Source organism: Pseudophryne corroboree, chromosome 8, assembly GCF_028390025.1.
Source record: "Pseudophryne corroboree isolate aPseCor3 chromosome 8, aPseCor3.hap2, whole genome shotgun sequence".
Lineage (NCBI taxonomy): Eukaryota > Metazoa > Chordata > Amphibia > Anura > Myobatrachidae > Pseudophryne > Pseudophryne corroboree.
Window position 1 is genome coordinate 291,473,775 of NC_086451.1, and position 20,395 is coordinate 291,494,169.

Consider the following 20,395-nt stretch of genomic DNA (forward strand, 5'->3'; position numbering starts at 1 on the left):
TGGAAAAAGTATGTTTCCTGGTGTGAAAGTAGAAAAGTGTCTCCCGTGGAATTTCGAGTTGGTCGTTTACAACTTTTCCTACAAGCGGGAGTGGATATGGCCATATGTTTAGGCTCCATCAAAGTCCAGATTTCAGTGTTCTCTATTTTCTTCCAGAAACCACTTACCATGTTGCCGGAAGTACAAACTTTCCTAAAGGGAGTTCTTCAAATGCAACTGCCCTTAGTGCCTACCATGCCTCCGTGGGATCTTAATGTGGTTCTGTCCTATTTTCAATCAGACTGGTTTGAACCCTTACTTAGGGTGGAGTTAAAATTTCTCACCTGGGAAACGGTGATGTTGTTAGCATTGGTGTCTGACAGACGTATCTCTGAATTGGGGGCCTCATCCTGTAAGAGCCCTTTTTTGATTTTTCCTTAAGACAGGGCGGAACTCCGGGACCCGTCCTCCGTTTTTGCCGAAAGTGGTTTCAACTTTAAATGTCAACCAACCCATTGTGTTTCTGGTGTTGTCTGATGCTTGCATTGGGCCAAAGTCCTTGGATGTAGTGAGGGCTCTGAAGATTTATGTCAAGAGGATGTCTCGTCATCGGAAATCTGATTCGCTGTTTGTCCTTTATGATGCCACTAAGATTGGTCGTCCGGCTTCTAAGCAATCAATTGCTCGTTGGCTCAGGTTGACCATTCAGCAGGCCTATACTTCGGCAGCTCTGGTCTGTGGGCTCTTCTTGGGTGGCTGCCCGGGGTGTCTCTGCCTTACAGTTGTGTTGAGCTGCTACTTGTTCGGGTTTGAACACTTTTTTGTTAATTTCTATTGCGTCAACACCTTGGCCAAGGATGACCTATAGTCTGATCAGGCGGTTTTACAGGGGTCTCAGCATTGTCCCACCCGTTTGGGAGCTTTGGGACTTCCCCCATGGTACTGAAGTACAGATCCCCAGTATCCACTAGGACGTAAGAGAAAATAGGAATTTAATACCTACCGGTAATTCCTTTTTCTCCTAGTCCGTAGTGGATACTGGGCGCCCGCCTCAGTGCTTCGATTCCTGCTTACCTGAGTAGGTATTTGGTTGGCCCGCTGTTGCGGTCCCTTTATGTTGTTGGTATAGTTTGCTAGCCTGGTTAGGTTGGTGTTGCTTTCCTCTGTTCTGGTAAGCGCCCTCCTTTTTCGGTTCTGGTTGTGTGTTGGCTTAGTGCCTCATCGCTGTTGTATCTGTTTTCTTCTCTCATGGTATGTCCGTCTACTCGGGCTCCAGTGGACCTAATTTATAGCCCATGGTACTAAAGTACAGATCCCCAGTATCCACTACGGACTAGGAGAAAAGCAATTACTGGTAGGTATTCCTATTTTTTTCAACCTCAGAAATGTTTCCCTTTTAGCATGGCCCTAGGAACTGCATGCTGGATCAATTTTTCCCAGGGCTTCTGCATTTCTGTGAAATGGCTCCCAGCTAATTCAACTCAATTATATGCTAAGCAGACAAATATGTTTGTCAGATGGGGGCATCCTGTTTGCAGCTTCTTGTTGGTTGACAAATGTATTACCTTTTGTGCTGTACGGGATGCATTCAATATCACTGCTGTCGGTATCCTGGCGTCTGGATACAGACTCCTAATCTCACTCTTGGGGTGTCCATGACACCACTGGAGGGAGAATAAATAGCATGGCCACAGTGCCTGGCAGCATGGCACGCACAGCAAGCCTGCAAGGGGCTCTTTTCCGCCCGCCCCGCTGCCGATATTCTGGCGCCCGGCATCCCGCAGTCGGGATGACAGGCGCTGTTATAGTGATACCAACCTGTGCTGTAATGCCAGAACACTGGAGCTACTGGAAGAAACTGTCTCTGCATGCAGTTCCTGGGCTTGCCAAGGGAGAGGAGCAACGCTGTTGTTTCTTAATTTTTCACATGGAAGTGTTAGCAAGAAAATATTAGAAAGTCACTTACTTTTGTAAGTTAAGTGACGGTTCTCCCTTTTAATGGTATTCACCATAGCTAAAACTTGTAAACCAAAAAGGACTTTGTTCTTAAATCTAAGTAGTTTAATGTGAATTTCTAATTATTTAAAAGAAACATTTTAATGCCAGCGTTAATATATGTACTGCGGACGCAAGGCGCATCTTATTACCATATAAGATAAGTGTGCTGAACATCGCAACACTATGTCCCTTAAGAGAAAGCAAGCAGTCGCACACATTGTAAGCTGAGGTCCAACGCTCAGAGATGTATATATTTGATATTAAAAGCGGTATGCATACAAAATAACATATGTACAGTATATCATTAGGTATAACATGTATAAATATGGTTACAGAGTTAGTTATAAAAGAAGCAGTTACATAAAAATCAGTTACAGCCAGTATACGTCACCCCATGCTCCGTGAACAGTCGTCTCCATTTTAGAATCTGCACCAACAGAGCTTCCTGGGTGAGGGGAAATACCTATATACTGTGTGCTGGGGGAGGTACATGTCTGGGGCTGAGTCTTCTGCTATTGGTCCAGAGGAGGGAGGTTTCTCATTCATGATGTGTTATTGGTCCGTTCATATGCAAGCAACGTCCAGTTTGAAGATGCAGTTACAGGGGTTAGCCACTGGTTTCCTGCACACATGCTTTCTTCAGGAAGTTCTTTGTTCCCATAAGAGTGAATTTAGATTTCATACATTTAATCATAACTAATCGTTGCAATGTGCTACAATTTACCCATAGCTATCAAAGTAATACACACATTCTCCTGATCATTTTGACACTAAGCATGATTTAATTAACTTGTTCCGATCCGGTAATACATATATATCTGATGTTACACTCTTATATAAATACATTATAATGTCTGGTGCTTGACATGTTTTGTCTGTGTAATTTGTGTTGTATGAAATGTGTTGAATATATCTTTGTGGGTTGTCTGTGTGAATGCGTATCCTACCGTATATCCTGTGCACGCTGCGCGTATGCGCACGAACAGAGACCTCTCTGTTTGGAGTTTGTAAGTTGTGTGTATGTAATATTTTTGACTTCGACATTAAATATAAACCTAAAAATTTAATTAACGAGGATGACATACAGTGCATTTAAACTGCCATTTTAAATACCAGAGTGATTCATCACAAACTTATTTAATTTACATTTAAAATAAGATTATACACTTTAATGCACTATTTTGTTATCGGCTGATAAGCAAGGCTGGTGTTGTAAAAGAGAGCATCCTGACAACAATTACTGTGATCTTTTAAGAAGGTGATGAAAGTAATTGTTAGCATCCAGAGCACTAAATCACCCTTTGACTGGTATATTACTCACGTGTAGGACCAATATTTTCGGCTACATTCAGGCTTCTCACTCTTTGGTGCGTTCTTGTCTGCCCCTGGTGGAAACCCTGCTTTGTCTTCATCAGAAGTCAGCTGCAGCTGGAACACTTATAAAATGAAGATCTGTAGATCAGTATGACAAATGTTATAGTACCCAAAGTAGTTTTAGCGAAACAGGTGAGCCTTGATGCAGGTTTTTTTCTCTTTATTTCTGTGATAAAACTGTATTTCTCTAACGTCCTAAGTGGATGCTGGGGACTCCGTCAGGACCATGGGGAATAGCGGCTCCGCAGGAGACAGGGCACAAAAATAAAGCTTTAGGATCAGGTGGTGTGCACTGGCTCCTCCCCCTATGACCCTCCTCCAAGCCTCAGTTAGGTTTTTGTGCCCGTCCGAGCAGGGTGCAATCTAGGTGGCTCTCTTAAAGAGCTGCTTAGAAAAAGTTTTTTAGGTTTTTTATTTTCAGTGAGTCCTGCTGGCAACAGGCTCACTGCATCGAGGGACTTAGGGGAGAGAATTTCAACTCACCTGCGTGCAGGATGGATTGGATTCTTAGGCTACTGGACACCATTAGCTCCAGAGGGAGTCGGAACACAGGTCTCGCCCTGGGGTTCGTCCTGGAGCCGCGCCGCCGACCCCCCTTACAGATGCTGAAGATTGAAGGTCCGGAAACAGGCGGCAGAAGGCTTTTCAGTCTTCATGAAGGTAGCGCACAGCACTGCAGCTGTGCGCCATTGTTGTCACACACTTCACACCAAGCGGTCACGGAGGGTGCAGGGCGCTGCTGGGGGCGCCCTGGGCAGCAATATTTTATTACCTTAAGGCAAAAGAATACATCACATATAGCCATTAAGGCTATATGTATGTATTTAACCCATGCCACTTATCTAAATCCACGGGAGGAAAGCCCGCCGAAATAGGGGGCGGGGCTTATTCTCCTCAGCACACAGCGCCATTTTCCTGCTCAGCTCCGCTGTGAGGAAGGCTCCCAGGACTCTCCCCTGCACTGCACTACAGAAACAGGGTAAAACAGAGAGGGGGGGCATTTTTTGGCGATATACTGGATATATTTAAGCTGCTATAAGGAACAACACTTATATAAGGTTGTTCCCATATATATTATGGCGCTTGGGTGTGTGCTGGCAAACTCTCCCTCTGTCTCCCCAAAGGGCTAGTGGGGTCCTGTCTTCGATAAGAGCATTCCCTGTGTGTCTGCTGTGTGTCGGTATGTGTGTGTCGACATGTATGAGGACGATGTTGGCGTGGAGGCAGAGCAATTGCCGATAATGGTGATGTCACCCCCCAGGGAGTCGACACCGGAATGGATGGCTTTGTTTATGGAATTACGTGATAATGTCAGCACATTACAAAAATCAGTTGACGACATGAGACGGCCGGCAAACCAGTTAGTACCTGCCCAGGCGTCTCAGACACCGTCAGGGGCTGTAAAGCGCCCTTTACCTCAGTCGGTCGACACAGACCCAGACACAGACACTGAATCTAGTGTCGACGGTGATGAAACAAACGTATTTTCAAGTAGGGCCACACGTTATATGATCACGGCAATGAAGGAGGCTTTGCATATCTCTGATGCTGCAAGTACCACAAAAAGGGGTATTATGTGGGGGGTGAAAAAACTACCTGTAGTTTTTCCTGAATCAGAGGAATTAAATGATGTATGTGATGAAGCGTGGTTTAACCCAGATAGAAAAATGCTAATTTCAAAAAAGTTATTAGCATTATACCCTTTCCCGCCAGAGGTTAGGGCGCGCTGGGAAACACCCCCTAGGGTGGATAAGGCGCTCACACGCTTATCAAAACAAGTGGCGTTACCGTCTCCGGATACGGCCGCCCTCAAGGATCCAGCAGATAGGAGACTGGAAACTACCCTAAAAAGTATATACACACATACTGGTGTTATACTGCGACCGGCCATCGCCTCAGCCTGGATGTGCAGTGCTGGGGTCGTCTGGTTGGATTCCCTGACTGAAAATATTGATACCCTGGATAGGGACAGTATTTTATTGACTATAGAGCAATTAAAGGATGCTTTCCTTTATATGCGAGATGCGCAGAGAGATATTTGCACTCTGGCATCGAGAGTAAATGCGATGTCCATATCTGCCAGAAGGAGTTTATGGACGCGACAGTGGTCAGGTGATGCGGATTCCAAACGACATATGGAAGTATTGCCGTATAAAGGGGAGGAATTATTTGGCGTCGGTCTATCGGATCTGGTGGCCACGGCAACTGCCGGAAAATCCACCTTTTTACCTCAGACCCCCTCCCAACAGAAAAAGACACTGTCTTTTCAGCCGCAGTCCTTTCGGTCCTATAAGAACAAGCGGACAAAAGGACAGTCATATCTGCCTAGGGGCAGAGGAAGGGGTAAGAGAGGGCAGCAAGCAGCCCCTGACCAGGAACAGAAGCCCTCCCAGGGTTCTGCAAAGCCCTCAGCATGACGCTGGGGCCTTACAAGCGGACTCGGGAACGGTGGGGGGTCGACTCAAGAATTTCAGCGCACAGTGGGCTTGCTCACAGGTGGACCCCTGGATTCTGCAGGTAGTATCTCAGGGTTACAGGTTGGAATTCGAGAAGTCTCCCCCTCGCCGGTTCCTAAAGTCTGCTTTGCCAACGTCTCCCTCAGACAGGGAGACGGTATTGGAAGCCATTCACAAGCTGTTTGTTCAGCAGGTGATAGTCAAGGTACCCCTCCTACAACAGGGAAAGGGGTATTACTCCACGCTATTTGTGGTACCGAAGCCGGACGGCTCGGTAAGACCTATTCTAAATCTGAAATCTTTGAACCTGTACATACAAAAATTCAAGTTCAAGATGGAGTCACTCAGAGCAGTGATAGCGAATCTGGAAGAAGGGGACTTTATGGTGTCCCTGGACATAAAGGATGCTTACCTGCATGTCCCAATTTGCCCTTCACATCAAGGGTACCTTAGGTTCGTGGTGCAAAACTGTCATTATCAGTTTCAGACGCTGCCGTTTGGATTGTCCACGGCACCTCGGGTCTTTACCAAGGTAATGGCCGAAATGATGATTCTTCTGCGAAGAAGAGGCGTATTAATTATCCCTTACTTGGACGATCTCCTGATAAGGGCAAGGTCCAGAGAACAGCTGGAGGATGGAGTAGCACTAACCCAAGTAGTGCTGCAACAACACGGGTGGATTCTGAATTTTCCAAAATCTCAGTTGACCCCGACAACACGTCTGCTGTTCCTGGGAATGATTCTGGACACGGTTCAGAAAAAGGTGTTTCTTCCGGAGGAGAAAGCCAGGGAGTTATCCGAACTTGTCAGGAACCTCCTAAAACCAGGGACAGTGTCTGTACATCAATGCACAAGAGTCCTGGGAAAGATGGTGGCTTCTTACGCAGCGATTCCATTCGGCAGATTCCACGCACGAACTTTTCAGTGGGATCTGCTGGACAAATGGTCCGGATCGCATCTGCAGATGCATCAGCGGATAACCTTATCGCCACGGACAAGGGTGTCTCTTCTGTGGTGGTTGCAGAGTGCTCATCTGTTAGAGGGCCGCAGATTCGGCATACAGGACTGGGTCCTGGTGACCACGGATGCCAGTCTGAGAGGCTGGGGAGCGGTCACACAAGGAAGAAACTTCCAGGGAGTATGGTCAAGCCTGGAGATGTCTCTTCACATAAATATACTGGAGCTAAGAGCGATTTACAATGCTCCAAGTCTGGCAAAACCCCTGCTTCAGGGTCAGCCGGTGTTGATCCAGTCGGACAACATCACGGCAGTCGCCCACGTAAACAGACAGGGCGGCACAAGAAGCAGGACAGCAATGGCAGAAGCTGCAAGGATTCTTCGCTGGGCCGAAGATCATGTGATAGCACTGTCAGCAGTATTCATTCCGGGAGTGGACAACTGGGAAGCAGACTTCCTCAGCAGACACGATCTACACCCGGGAGAGTGGGGACTTCATCCAGAAGTCTTCCACATGATTGTGAACCGTTGGGAAAAACCAATGGTGGATATGATGGCGTCCCGCCTCAACAAAAAACTGGACAGGTATTGCGCCAGGTCAAGAGATCCTCAGGCAATAGCTGTGGACGCTCTGGTAACACCGTGGGTGTTCCAGTCAGTGTATGTGTTCCCTCCTCTGCCTCTCATACCAAAAGTACTGAGAATTATACGGCAGAAGGGAGTAAGAACGATACTAGTGGCTCCGGATTGGCCAAGAAGAACTTGGTACCCGGAACTTCAAGAGATGCTCACGGAGGATCCGTGGCCTCTACCTCTAAGATGGGACCTGCTTCAGCAGGGACCGTGTCTATTCCAAGACTTACCGCGGCTGCGTTTGACGGCATGGCGGTTGAACGCCGAATTCTAAAGGAAAAAGGCATTCCGGAAGAGGTCATTCCTACACTGGTAAAAGCCAGGAAGGAGGTGACTGCACAACATTATCACCGCATTTGGAGAAAATATGTTGCGTGGTGTGAGGCCAGGAAGGCCCCCACGGAGGAATTTCAACTGGGTCGATTCCTACATTTCCTGCAAACAGGATTGTCTATGGGCCTCAAATTGGGGTCCATTAAGGTTCAAATTTCGGCCCTGTCGATTTTCTTCCAGAAAGAATTGGCTTCAGTTCCTGAAGTCCAGACTTTTGTAAAAGGAGTACTACATATACAGCCCCCGGTTGTGCCCCCAGTGGCACCGTGGGATCTTAATGTAGTCTTGGATTTTCTCAAATCCCATTGGTTTGAGCCGCTCAAATCGGTGGAGCTGAAGTATCTCACATGGAAAGTAACCATGCTACTGGCCCTGGCTTCAGCCAGGAGAGTATCAGAATTGGCGGCTTTATCATATAAGAGCCCATATCTGATTTTCCATACGGACAGGGCAGAACTGCGGACGCGTCCTCATTTTCTGCCTAAGGTGGTGTCAGCGTTTCACCTGAACCAGCCTATTGTGGTGCCTGCGGCTACTAACGAGTTGGAGGATTCCAAGTTGTTGGACGTGGTCCGGGCATTGAAAATATATATTTCAAGAACGGCGGGAGTCAGAAAGTCTGACTCACTGCTTATATTGTATGCACCCAACAAGATGGGTGCTCCTGCTTCTAAGCAGACGATTGCTCGTTGGATTTGTAGCACAATTCAACTTGCACATTCTGTGGCAGGCTTGCCACAACCTAAATCTGTCAAGGCCCATTCCACAAGGAAAGTGGGCTCATCCTGGGCGGCTGCCCGGGGAGTCTCGGCATTACAACTCTGCCGAGCTGCTACTTGGTCAGGGGTAAATACGTTTGCAAAATTCTACAAATTTGATACCCTGGCTGAGGAGGACCTTGAGTTCTCTCATTCGGTGCTGCAGAGTCATCCGCACTCTCCCGCCCGTTTGGGAGCTTTGGTATAATCCCCATGGTCCTGACGGAGTCCCCAGCATCCACTTAGGACGTTAGAGAAAATAAGAATTTACTTACCGATAATTCTATTTCTCGTAGTCCGTAGTGGATGCTGGGCGCCCATCCCAAGTGCGGATTGTCTGCAATACTTGTACATAGTTATTGTTACAAAAAAATCGGGTTGTTATTTGTTGTGAGCCGTCTGTTCAGAGGCTCCTACGTTTGTCATACTGTTAACTGGGTTCAGATCACAAGTTATACGGTGTGATTGGTGTGGCTGGTATGAGTCTTACCCGGGGTTCAATATCCTTCCTTATTGTGTACGCTCGTCCGGGCACAGTATCCTAACTGAGGCTTGGAGGAGGGTCATAGGGGGAGGAGCCAGTGCACACCACCTGATCCTAAAGCTTTATTTTTGTGCCCTGTCTCCTGCGGAGCCGCTATTCCCCATGGTCCTGACGGAGTCCCCAGCATCCACTACGGACTACGAGAAATAGAATTATCGGTAAGTAAATTCTTATTTTCTAATTTATTGATCATTTAGTAACCTTCTTGTGAATGCTGCCCAGAGCATAACAGATGCAGTATAAAATGACTGTTAAGTGCAATCTATAACACAGTAATCAATGTAGCGTGAGACACTGAGCTTAGAACAAACTAGTTAAATTTGGTGCAGGTGCCTGCAAATGTATTATCTGTATCTGAGGAATTTTCTTGCATAAGTAACATGGCTGCACGCCTCTTGCTAGCCTTATACCATTGTTTTTTAACCGCTGTGCCACGGCACACTGGTGTGCCGCCAACGGTTGTCATATGTGCCGCCGCCAGAGATGCCTGCTACCCAGACCAGTCTGCTGCCGTCTGCACTGTGTACACTGACGTGCTCGCTGAACAGCTGCCTGAGCTGCCCAATAGTGATACTATATGCTTACAATATCACTATCTGGCCGTGCAGGCAGCTCTTCCGCAGCCCGGCCAGGGACCCCCGCGATGTGGTGCGACTCGTAGGTCATATACACCACGTCGCCATCCTGCCCGTGCTGCTCCGCTCCTCACTGCTCCCACCGCTGAGGGGGAAAAAAAACATTAAAAGGTTTGGACCTGTGTGTGTTTTTTATTTATTTATTTTTTTACTGTAAGCCAGTGCTTTTTCACTATGGCAGAGAGTGTGTGTGCGTGGTGGCATTACTACAGGGGGACAGTGTGTGTGTGGTGGCATTACTACAGGGGAACAGTGTGTGTGTGCAGTGGCATTACTACAGGGGGACAGTGTGTGTGTGTGTGGTGGCATTACTACAGGGGGACAGTGTGTGTGTGGTGGCATTACTACAGGGGGACAGTGTGTGTGTGGTGGCATTACTACAGGGGGACTGTGTGTGTGTTGGCATTACTATGGGGACAGTGTGTGTGTGGTGGCATTACTACAGGGGGGCAGTGTGTGGTGGCATTACTACAGGGGGACAGTGTGTGTGGTGGCATTACTACAGGGGGACAGTGTGTGGTGGCATTACTACAGGGGGACAGTGTGTGTGTGTGGTGGCATTACTACAGGGGGACAGTGTGTGTGTGTGGTGGCATTACTACAGGGGGACAGTGTGTGTGGTGGTATTACTACAGGGGGACAGTGTGTGTGTGTGGTGGCATTACTACAGGGGGACAGTGTGTGTGTGTGGTGGCATTACTACAGGGGGACAGTGTGTGTGTGGTGGCATTACTACAGGGGGACAGTGTGTGTGGTGGCATTGCTACAGGGGGACAGTGTGTGTGTGGTGGCATTACTACAGGGGGACAGTGTGTGTGTGTGGTGGCATTACTACAGGGGGACAGTGTGTGTGTGGTGGCATTACTATGGGGACAGTGTGTGTGTGGTGGCATTACTACAGGCGGGCAGTGTGTGTGGTGGCATTACTACAGGGGGACAGTGTGTGTGTGGTGGCATTACTACAGGGGGACTGTGTGTGTGGTGGCATTACTATGGGGACAGTGTGTGTGTGGTGGCATTACTACAGGGGGGCAGTGTGTGTGGTGGCATTACTACAGGCGGAGAGTGTGTGTGTGGTGGCATTACTACAGGGGGACAGTGTGTGTGTGGTGGCATTACTACAGGGGGACTGTGTGTGTGTGGTGGCATTACTACAGGGGGACTGTGTGTGTGTGTGGTGGCATTACTACAGGGGGACTGTGTGTGTGGTGGCATTACTACAGGGGGACAGTGTGTGTGTGGTGGCATTACTACAGGGGGACAGTGTGTGTGGTGGCATTACTACAGGGGGACAGTGTGTGTGTGGTGGCATTACTACAGGGGGACAGTGTGTGTGTGGTGGCATTACTATGGGGACAGTGTGTGTGTGGTGGCATTACTACATGGGGACAGTGTGTGTGTGTGGTGGCATTACTATGGGGACAGTGTGTGTGTGTGTGGTGGCATTACTATGGGGACAGTGTGTGTGTGTGTGGTGGCATTACTACAGGGGGGCAGTGTGTGTGGTGGCATTACTACATGGGGACAGTGTGTGTGGTGGCATTACAACAGGGGGACAGTGTGTGTGGGGGCATTACTACAGGGGGACAGTGTGTGTGTGTGGTGGCATTACTACAGGGGGACAGTGTGTGTGTGGTGGCATTACTACAGGAGGACAGTGTGTGTGGTGGCATTACTACAGGGGGACAGTGTGTGTGTGGTGGCATTACTACAGGGGGACAGTGTGTGTGTGGTGGCATTACTACAGGGGGACAGTGTGTGTGTGTGGTGGCATTACTACAGGGGGACAGTGTGTGTGTTGGCATTACTATGGGGACATTGTGTGTGTGGTGGCATTACTACAGGGGGGCAGTGTGTGTGGTGGCATTACTACATGGGGACAGTGTGTGGTGGCATTACTACATGGGGACAGTGTGTGTGGTGGCATTACTACAGGGGGACAGTGTGTGTGGTGGCATTACTACAGGGGGACTGTGTGTGTGTGTGGTGGCATTACTACAGGGGGACAGTGTGTGTAGTGGCATTACTACAGGGGAACTGTGTGTGTGTGGTGGCATCACTACAGGGGAACTGTGTGTGTGTGGTGGCATTACTACAGGGGGACAGTGTGTGTGTGTGTGGTGGCATTACTACAGGGGGACAGTGTGTGTGTGTGGTGGCATTACTACAGGGGGACAGTGTGTGTGGTGGCATTACTACAGGGGAACTGTGTGTGTGTGGTGGCATCACTACAGGGGAACTGTGTGTGTGTGGTGGCATTACTACAGGGGGACAGTGTGTGTGTGTGTGGTGGCATTACTACAGGGGGACAGTGTGTGTGTGGTGGCATTACTACAGGGGGACAGTGTGTGTGTGGTGGCATTACTACAGGGGGACAGTGTGTGTGTGTGTGTGTGTGTGTGTGTGTGGTGGCATTACTACAGGGGGACAGTGTGTGTGTGTGGTGGCATTACTACAGGGGGACAGTGTGTGTGTGTGGTGGCATTACTACAGGGGGACAGTGTGTGTGGTGGCATTACTACAGGGGGACAGTGTGTGTGGTGGCATTACTACAGGGGGACAGTGTGTGTGGTGGCATTACTACAGGGGGGCTGTGTGTGTGGTGGCATTACTACAGGGGGGCAGTGTGTTTGGTGGCATTACTATGGGTGGCAATGTATGGAATTACTATTGCAGACAGTAGGGGGGAATTCAGATGTTTGACAAGTCAGTTGGGTGTCTGTTTTTTCCTGTCTATTAGATAGGGAAAAAAAACACACCCAACCGACTTTTCAAACATTTGAATTCCCCCCAGTGTGTCTAATTACTGTTGGGGCCAATGTATTATTTTAATTACTGTTGGGGACAATATGTGTGTTTCTCCCCTTGGGGCCAATATAGGTTTGTTTTATTTCCCTGTGTGTTTGTTTTTCCGTGGGGTTCTGATGGTGTGCCTTTGGCAATTTTCAGATCTTGTTCGATGTGCCGTGAACTGAAAAAGGTTGAAAATCACTGCCTTATACCCTCTGCACATAAGCAGGATACCCGCTGGCATTCATATTAAGCATCAGTGCATTTCTGCTTCATGGTCGTACATGTGATGATAACAAGCGGTTGTGGTGGTATCACTAGGGAATTCTTCATTGACTCCAATGCATTCACGCATGCAGTGCCTTAATACAATGGCAAATCATAGAATCTCCTGGCCACCAATGCTTTATGGGATTATTGGAACTAAATAATATTTTTATTTACGGTATATAGCATTTTTATCCTAGTAAGACTCATCAAAACACTTTACATTTGAATATGGAAAACACATAATACAAAATAAGCACAGTACAGCAAAGAACAGTAAGTTGTTTTGTTATAAGAAAATATTGGGTCATTAAGTGATGACCCGTCATTGGTAGAAAATGGAACCGCGATAACACGTGGGATTGGGAATAAGTCCCCGATACCATGTGTTATCGCAGACTGCTTATTGTAGGTCATGCTTCGTGTGACTGGGGCACCCAAAGCATAATCCCCGATAAGTACCGGCATCAGGGGGCTGAAAGCGTAGCATCGGATATAGTAGGATAGCCCTCGGCGATACAATTTCCCGTGGTCATTGACCATGGGTAATTGGATACCCCCCTCTGAGTATTCTTGTGTCTTTAGGTTGTGCTTGAACATTTCTAGAATCGGATAATAGTGGACGGTGCAAGGTAGCAAACTCTAGATAGTAGGAGCTGCAAAGCTTTTTAGCTTTTGTCTCCAATGAAGTATGGGAGATTCTAGGGAATTAGAAGATGCTTCAATTACCCAGGACCCCAGTCGAATAGGGATATATGTCAATAAGGCAATCAAAAAGATTTGCCATTTTCCATGCAGCCAGCGAAGGGAATGGAGAACCATTGTTATGATGCAGGTACAGGTTTGGTTAGTTAACACTGGCTGCAGGGGAACATCTTTTTCTGGAAGACACTAGTATAGGGCATTGCATTAGTTCAAGCATGAGGACACAGATGCATGTTTGATTGTAGGAATATTTTCTGAGCGAATCACATGCTGGATTCAGGCTGTGTTCTAAAGATTTGATAATGGATGAAAACTTTTGTTTAAATGTCAACCCACAATCCAGTACAACACCAATAATCTGCTCATGATCAGAGTTTTGTAGCTCGGAACTCTTAAACTTAATCCCAGTTGGTTGGCCCAGCTGAAATCTTATTATTTGACATTGAGCTCCTATCATTAGGCCGGGTACACACTACAACGGTATCTGCAGGATTGTTGTTGCTGGGCAAATAGGAATGACATATCGTGCAGTGTGCACCCTCTGTTGCACGTTGCTGCAGATCATTAACGATATCTTCTGATTGACCGTGCAGCGTATTCGACCAGAAGATATCGTTAACAACGCCATACTGCTAAATGTAGCATGACATGTTACATCGTCCTGTTATATCACTACATGGTACACTGAGTATGCACAGTATGATATGTCGGCACGTTGGCTGGCATATCGGCTGGGGGTATGTACCCGACCTAAGAATCTGTTTTATAGGGATTAGTTCTCACAGTTGGCACACACCTAGTCATAAAGACACTTTCTGTGACCTGACAGTGAGAACATTTTTTAACCATCTAATGCCACTTTCAGATCGCAAACCCAGGTCAAACCCGGCTTTTGTAACCGGGTCCAAGCAGGCTCAGACCCTTTCACATTGCAGTTTCGACCCGGGTTATTCTCAGGTTGGTGCCTTTCACACTGAACCCAGGTCACACATGTTAAAAACTGTGAGATTTAAAATGGACTTTTCTGGCTCACATTGATGAGGTTCCAAAGGAAATAAAAGGAGGGGCTGGTGACTGCTCTGAGCAGACACACAAACAGCCAATCGGCCCCTTTTTCTGAGACCTGGGCTGAATATCCAGAGTCAGAGGCTTTCATACTGCACAATGACCTGGGTCCAATGTGTGTTTAACCCTTCTTTTAACTCTAGTTGAAATGGCATGTTGCTCGATCTGGGTTATTCACTTTGGTACTTTCACACTGCACCTCGACCTGGGTCAACCCGGCAATAACCTGGGTTATTTTGGCGATTTGAAAGGGGTATAAGATTAAACAATCATTAGGCACATGTCCTAGGGTTGTTTCACTACTGTGCCTTCTCTTGTGGAATGTTTCATAAATGTTATGGGTTGACAGCTGGGTTGCAACTACTTTATCAATTAACCTTCCCTAAAAAATGGAAACTAATTGGTTCAATTGTTATACCAATTTATGTCCTTTAAGCACTGTGGAATATATGTCCGTTTATATAAGTAACTGTTATATAAATGCTTTTAATAGTGTTACAAATGCTGGGAAAAATGTATTTTGAAACAAATGGATAATGAGCCCTTTGTGGCCAACAAGCCACATCAGTTGTATTCTATTTGCCTTTGTACTGGGATACACATGGGAGATTCTGTTTGATTGTGGTATCTGAGGTTGCAGTTACAACCACTCGGTGCTATGACCTCCCTCTGCAGTGGTTTCAGAAGTTAAAAAATACTGTTGATATTTACAGGGGGTACACACGGGGAGATGTATCACAGAATCGCACATCTCTCAGCACAAAGTGCTATGTGTGCTCTGAGTGAGGTGGGGGGCGCTCACTTCACCCACCGGTGAAGTGAACGATCTGAGTAGATTGGCCTGCATGCAGGCCAGTCTATAGTCGGCAATTGCGCCGCGCATTGCTATCGCTATAGGGCATACACACGGAGCGTTGTGTGCTTCTGACTAGATTGCTTAGAATTTAAGCACATTTTGCTACGTGTGTACCTCTCTTTACTTTGATGCAACTTCTTATTTCTGCCCTATTCCCTTTCCATACAACTGTTTAGTGATATCACTTTTGGTATGGAAAGGAACACTAGGGTAATAAGTAGTAGCATCCTATTTAGTAAATTGTATGGATCGCAAATAATACCTTTGGAATTCTGTAACTGAGACCTTTTTATCCTATGCGTGTTATATTCTCCTTGGTTTCTAATTGATTTATAGTTTATAGAAGAGATTCTGATTGTCCTGTGTAAACTAATTTTGTTGTAATATTTTTTTTTTTTTTGAAGGTTGCAGATGCATATGCTAAATGGGGCCCTTCTTGCTTTGGTGTTTCCAGTGCTGAACACACGATTGGTATGTAACCAGTGTTTATTACTCCTATTTTCTCCTAGTTTTTGTGTTTTTACTAATTTTGGCCCAAATTCAATTAGCCCCTGTAAGTTAACGGTACGTGAAAAAGGGTGGTATCCTCAGAAGTCATCGCCTGAGAGTAATCAATTTCAGCCTTTCTTCTCTTACGTTCTAGAGGATGCTGGGGACTCCAAAAGGACCATGGGGTATAGACGGATCCGCAGGAGCTTGGGCACACTATAAAGACTTAAACTGGGTGTGAACTGGCTCCTCCCTCTATGCCCCTCCCCCAGACCTCAGTTAGACTTTGTGCCCAGGAGTGAATGGACACACACTAGGGGAGCTCTCCTGAGTTTCTCTGAAAGACTTTGTTAGGTTTTTTATTTTCAGGTAGACCTGCTGGCTACAGGCTTCCTGCAGCGTGGGAGTGAAGGGAGAGAAGCAGGACCTACTTCTTAGTTCAAAGGCTCTGCTTCTCGGCTACTGGACACCATTAGCTCCAGAAGGTTCGATCACTTGGTGCGCCTAGCTGCTTGTTCCCGGAGCCACGCCGTCACCCCCCTCACAGAAGCCAGAAAAAAGAAGCCGGGCGAGTATGTGAAGAACAGAAGACTTCAGACGGCAGAAGACTTCAGTAACGGAGGTACAGCGGTCGCGCTGCGCTCCATTCTCCCGCACACCAACAGCACTCTCAGGGTGCAGGGTGCTGGGGGGGGAGCGCCCTGGGCAGCAAGTAACTGTTTTCTGGAAAGGGCTGGCAGTGAAAGTTTTTTTTGTTTGTTTTTGTTTTTTTTCTCATACCCCCGCCAGCAACAGTGCGTTGCGCGCCTTTGATCTCCCGCCGCCGGCTTCCACGGGTGCAGGGCGCCGGGGGGGGGGGAGGGAGCGCCCTGGGCAGCAAGGTACAGGTTTCTTATTTCTATTAGCGCTGTACGGTAGTGAGGGGCCGGGGCTCCGTGTCCCGGACCCCGCCGGTGGCTTACAGCGCACTACGCGCCATTTCCCCAGCGCCGCCGGCTTCCATGGGTGCAGGGCGCTGGGGGGGGGGGTGAGCGCCCTGAGCGGCAGTTACTGAGTGGGGAGAAGAGGTGCAAACGATCCCCGGACGCCGCGGCCGTTACCCCTGCCATTTGCTGCCTGCGGGCACGCTGCGCGCCGGTGCGCCCACACGCTAAAGGGCTTGCTTGGGTGCGGGGCAGCATTAGTTTCATATGATATAGTGTGTTTACACTATATATGGTGCCAGACCTGTAAATCTGGGATATAAGGAGCTATAGCGCGCCGAGGGGGGCGGGGCTTAGCTCTCACACAAATAGGGTCAGCGCCATTTTTTCCCCTGTCCCCGCCAAGATGTATGTATTGCACAAACAAGGGGGGGGGGGGGGGCACTGTGGTTTAGTGTTATATACTCGTATATAACACTAGTTGACTTAGGATTGGGCATGCAATCATTCTTGTGTGTAGTTTTTGTGTGCTCCCTGTCAAAAATACCCAGTTTAGTACACTTGTGTCGACAGGCGTGAGTGTTCGGTTATAAACCCATATGGGTTCACTGTCGGCATCGCCGACGCACGTGGGTACTTGCTACAAATAAGAAGTATATATTTATGGGGGACACAATGGTATGTGGGTGATTCTGTCGGCACCAACTGTTGTCACCGGGGGTAACTGGACATGCTGTATATGACTTATACCGGTGTATATAAAGTTGTACGTTACTTCCCTCGGACCCCTTGGGGTCGCAAGACGGTAATTTTCCCTGGTTACTAATCCCTGCTGTCGACGAATACTGGGGTTTCCTGTCGACTGTTTCCCGGTAGATCCACAACTGGGACTTTTCAGTACATGGTCATACACGTTCAGAACACATTAATGTCACTGGGGACCCGAAGGCTCCGGACAATCCGATTATATGTATATTTTATATATATTTAGGATATGTGGCTATATGTGTATTGCAATATGTATATTCATATGATATTTCTTATGAATACTGGTGTAATAGTATTCATTCTCATGTGCTGATCGCTCTGTTGATAAAGCTCTAGGTCGGCGGTGACTCACACCCTCTCCGGAAGTCCGAAGGGTTATTCTCTTTCCGCCACGGATGGAATATGACTGGTCGACACGTGCCCCTGTCTCAATGGATCGTATACAGGAAAGCTAAGTGATTATTTCTCTAACGTCCTAGTGGATGCTGGGGACTCCGTAAGGACCATGGGGAATAGACGGGCTCCGCAGGAGACATGGGCACTTTAAGAAAGAATTTAGATTCTGGTGTGCTCTGGCTCCTCCCTCTTTGTCCCTCCTCCAGACCTCAGTTTGAATATGTGCCCGGGCGAGCTGGGTGCTGTTCAGTGAGCTCTCCTGAGCTTGCTGTAAGAAAGTATTTTGTTAGGTTTTTTATTTTCAGGGAGCTCTGCTGGCAACAGACTCCTTGCATCGTGGGACTGAGGGGAGAGAAGCAACCCTACTCTCTGCAGATAGGTCCGGCTTCTTAGGCTACTGGACACCATTAGCTCCAGAGGGATCGTACACAGGATCTCACCTTCGTCGTCCAATCCCAGAGCCGCTCCGCCGTCCCCCTCGCAGAGCCGGAAGACAGAAGCCGGGTGAGCATAAGAAGCAAGAAGACTTCGAAATCGGCGGCAGAAGACTCCAGTCTTCACTGAGGTAGCGCACAGCACTGCAGCTGTGCGCCATTGCTCCCACACACACCCACATACTCCGGTCACTGTAAGGGTACAGGGCGCAGGGGGGAGCGCCCTGGGCAGCAATTAGGACCTCTTTGGCAAAAGTTTTGCATATATACAGTTGGGCACTGTATATATGTATGAGCCCCCGCCAAAAATTGTACATTGAAGCGGGACAGAAGCCCGCCGCTCAGGGGGCAGGGCTTCTAACTCAGCACTCACCAGAGCCATTTTTTCTCCACAGCTCCGCTGAGAGGAAGCTCCCCAGGCTCTCCCCTGCAGATACACGGTAGAAGAGGGTAAAAAGAGAGAGGGGGCACGTAATTAGGCGCAAAAATCAATATAACAGCGGCTACTGGGTTAACAATAAGTTACTGTGTAATTCCTGGGTTATATAGCGCTGGGGTGTGTGCTGGCATACTCTCTCTCTGTCTCTCCAAAGGGCCTTGTTGGGGAACTGTCTTCAAAAAGAGCATTTTCTGTGTGTGTGGTGTCGGTACGCTTGTGTCGACATGTTTGACGAGGAAGGCTATGTGGAAGCAGAGCGGGAGCAAATGAATGTGGTGTCTCCGCCGACGGCGCCGACACCTGATTGGATGGATATGTGGAAGGTTTTAAATGATAATGTTAATTCCTTGCATAAAAGGTTGGATAAAGCTGAAGCCTTAGGACAGTCAGGGTCTCAGCCCGTGCCTGATCCTATGTCGCAGAGGCCGTCAGGGTCTCAGAAGCGCCCACTGTCCCAAATTGTTGACACAGATACCGACATGGATTCTGACTCCAGTGTCGATTACGATGATGCAAAGTTATAGCCTAAATTGGCTAAATCCATCCGTTATATGATTTATAGCAATTAAGGATGTGTTGCACATCACAGAGGAAACCCCAGTCCCTGACAAGAGGGTTCATATGTATGGGGAAAAAAGACAGGTGGTGACCTTCCCCCCTTCACACGAGCTAAATGAGTTATGTGAAAAGGCTTGGGAATCTCCAGATAAAAAACTGCAGATTTCCAAACGGATGCTTATGGCGTATCCTTTCCCGCCAACGGACAGGTTACGCTGGGAATCCTCCCCTAGGGTGGACAAAGCTTTAACACGCTTATCCAAGAGGGTAGCCCTGCCGTCACAGGATACGGCCACCCTAAAAGATGCTGCGGATAGAAAGCAAGAGGGTACCCTGAAGTCCATTTATACACATTCAGGTACTTTACTGAGGCCAGCGATCGCGCCGGCCTGGGTGTGTAGTGCTGTAGCAGCATGGACGGACACCCTGTCTGAGGAACTTGATAACTTAGACAAGGATACTATATTAATGACCCTGGGGCATATAAAAGACGCTGTCCTATATATGAGAGATGCTCAAAGAGACATTAGTCTACTGGGCTCTAGAATAAATGCTATGTCGATTTCTGCCAGAAGGGTCCTGTGGACTCGGCAATGGACAGGTGATGCCGACTCAAAAAGGCACTGAGGTTTTACCTTACAAGGGTGAGGAATTGTTTGGGGAGGGTCTCTCGGACCTGGTCTCCACAGCTACTGCTGGAAAGTCAAAATTTTTGCCATATGTTTCCTCACAACCTAAGAAAGCACCGTATTACCAAATGCAGTCCTTTCGATCACAAAAAGGCAAGAAAGTCCGAGGTGCGTCCTTTCTTGCCAGAGGCAGGGGCAGAGGAAGGAAGCTGCACAACGCAGCTAGTTCCCAGGAACAGAAGTCCTCCCCGGCTTCCACTAAATCCACCGCATGACGCTGGGGCTCCACAGGCGGAGCTAGGCCCGGTGGGGGCGCGTCTCCGAAATTTCAACCACAAGTGGGTTCACTACCAGTTGGATCCCTGGGCACTAGAAATTGTCTCTCAGGGATACAAGCTGGCACCAATAC

At 47.9% G+C, this 20,395-nt stretch overlaps 1 protein-coding gene across 1 annotated transcript in view; it reads left to right on the top strand.

Moving 5' to 3' along the window:
* TMEM164 (transmembrane protein 164) overlaps window positions 1–20,395 on the top strand; it is a 226,317-nt gene that overhangs the window by 121,334 nt on the left and 84,588 nt on the right. The window contains exon 3 of the mRNA XM_063937303.1: window positions 15,755–15,821. Within this exon, the coding sequence (XP_063793373.1) occupies window positions 15,755–15,821 (67 nt within the window). The remainder of the gene's footprint in view (window positions 1–15,754; window positions 15,822–20,395) is intronic.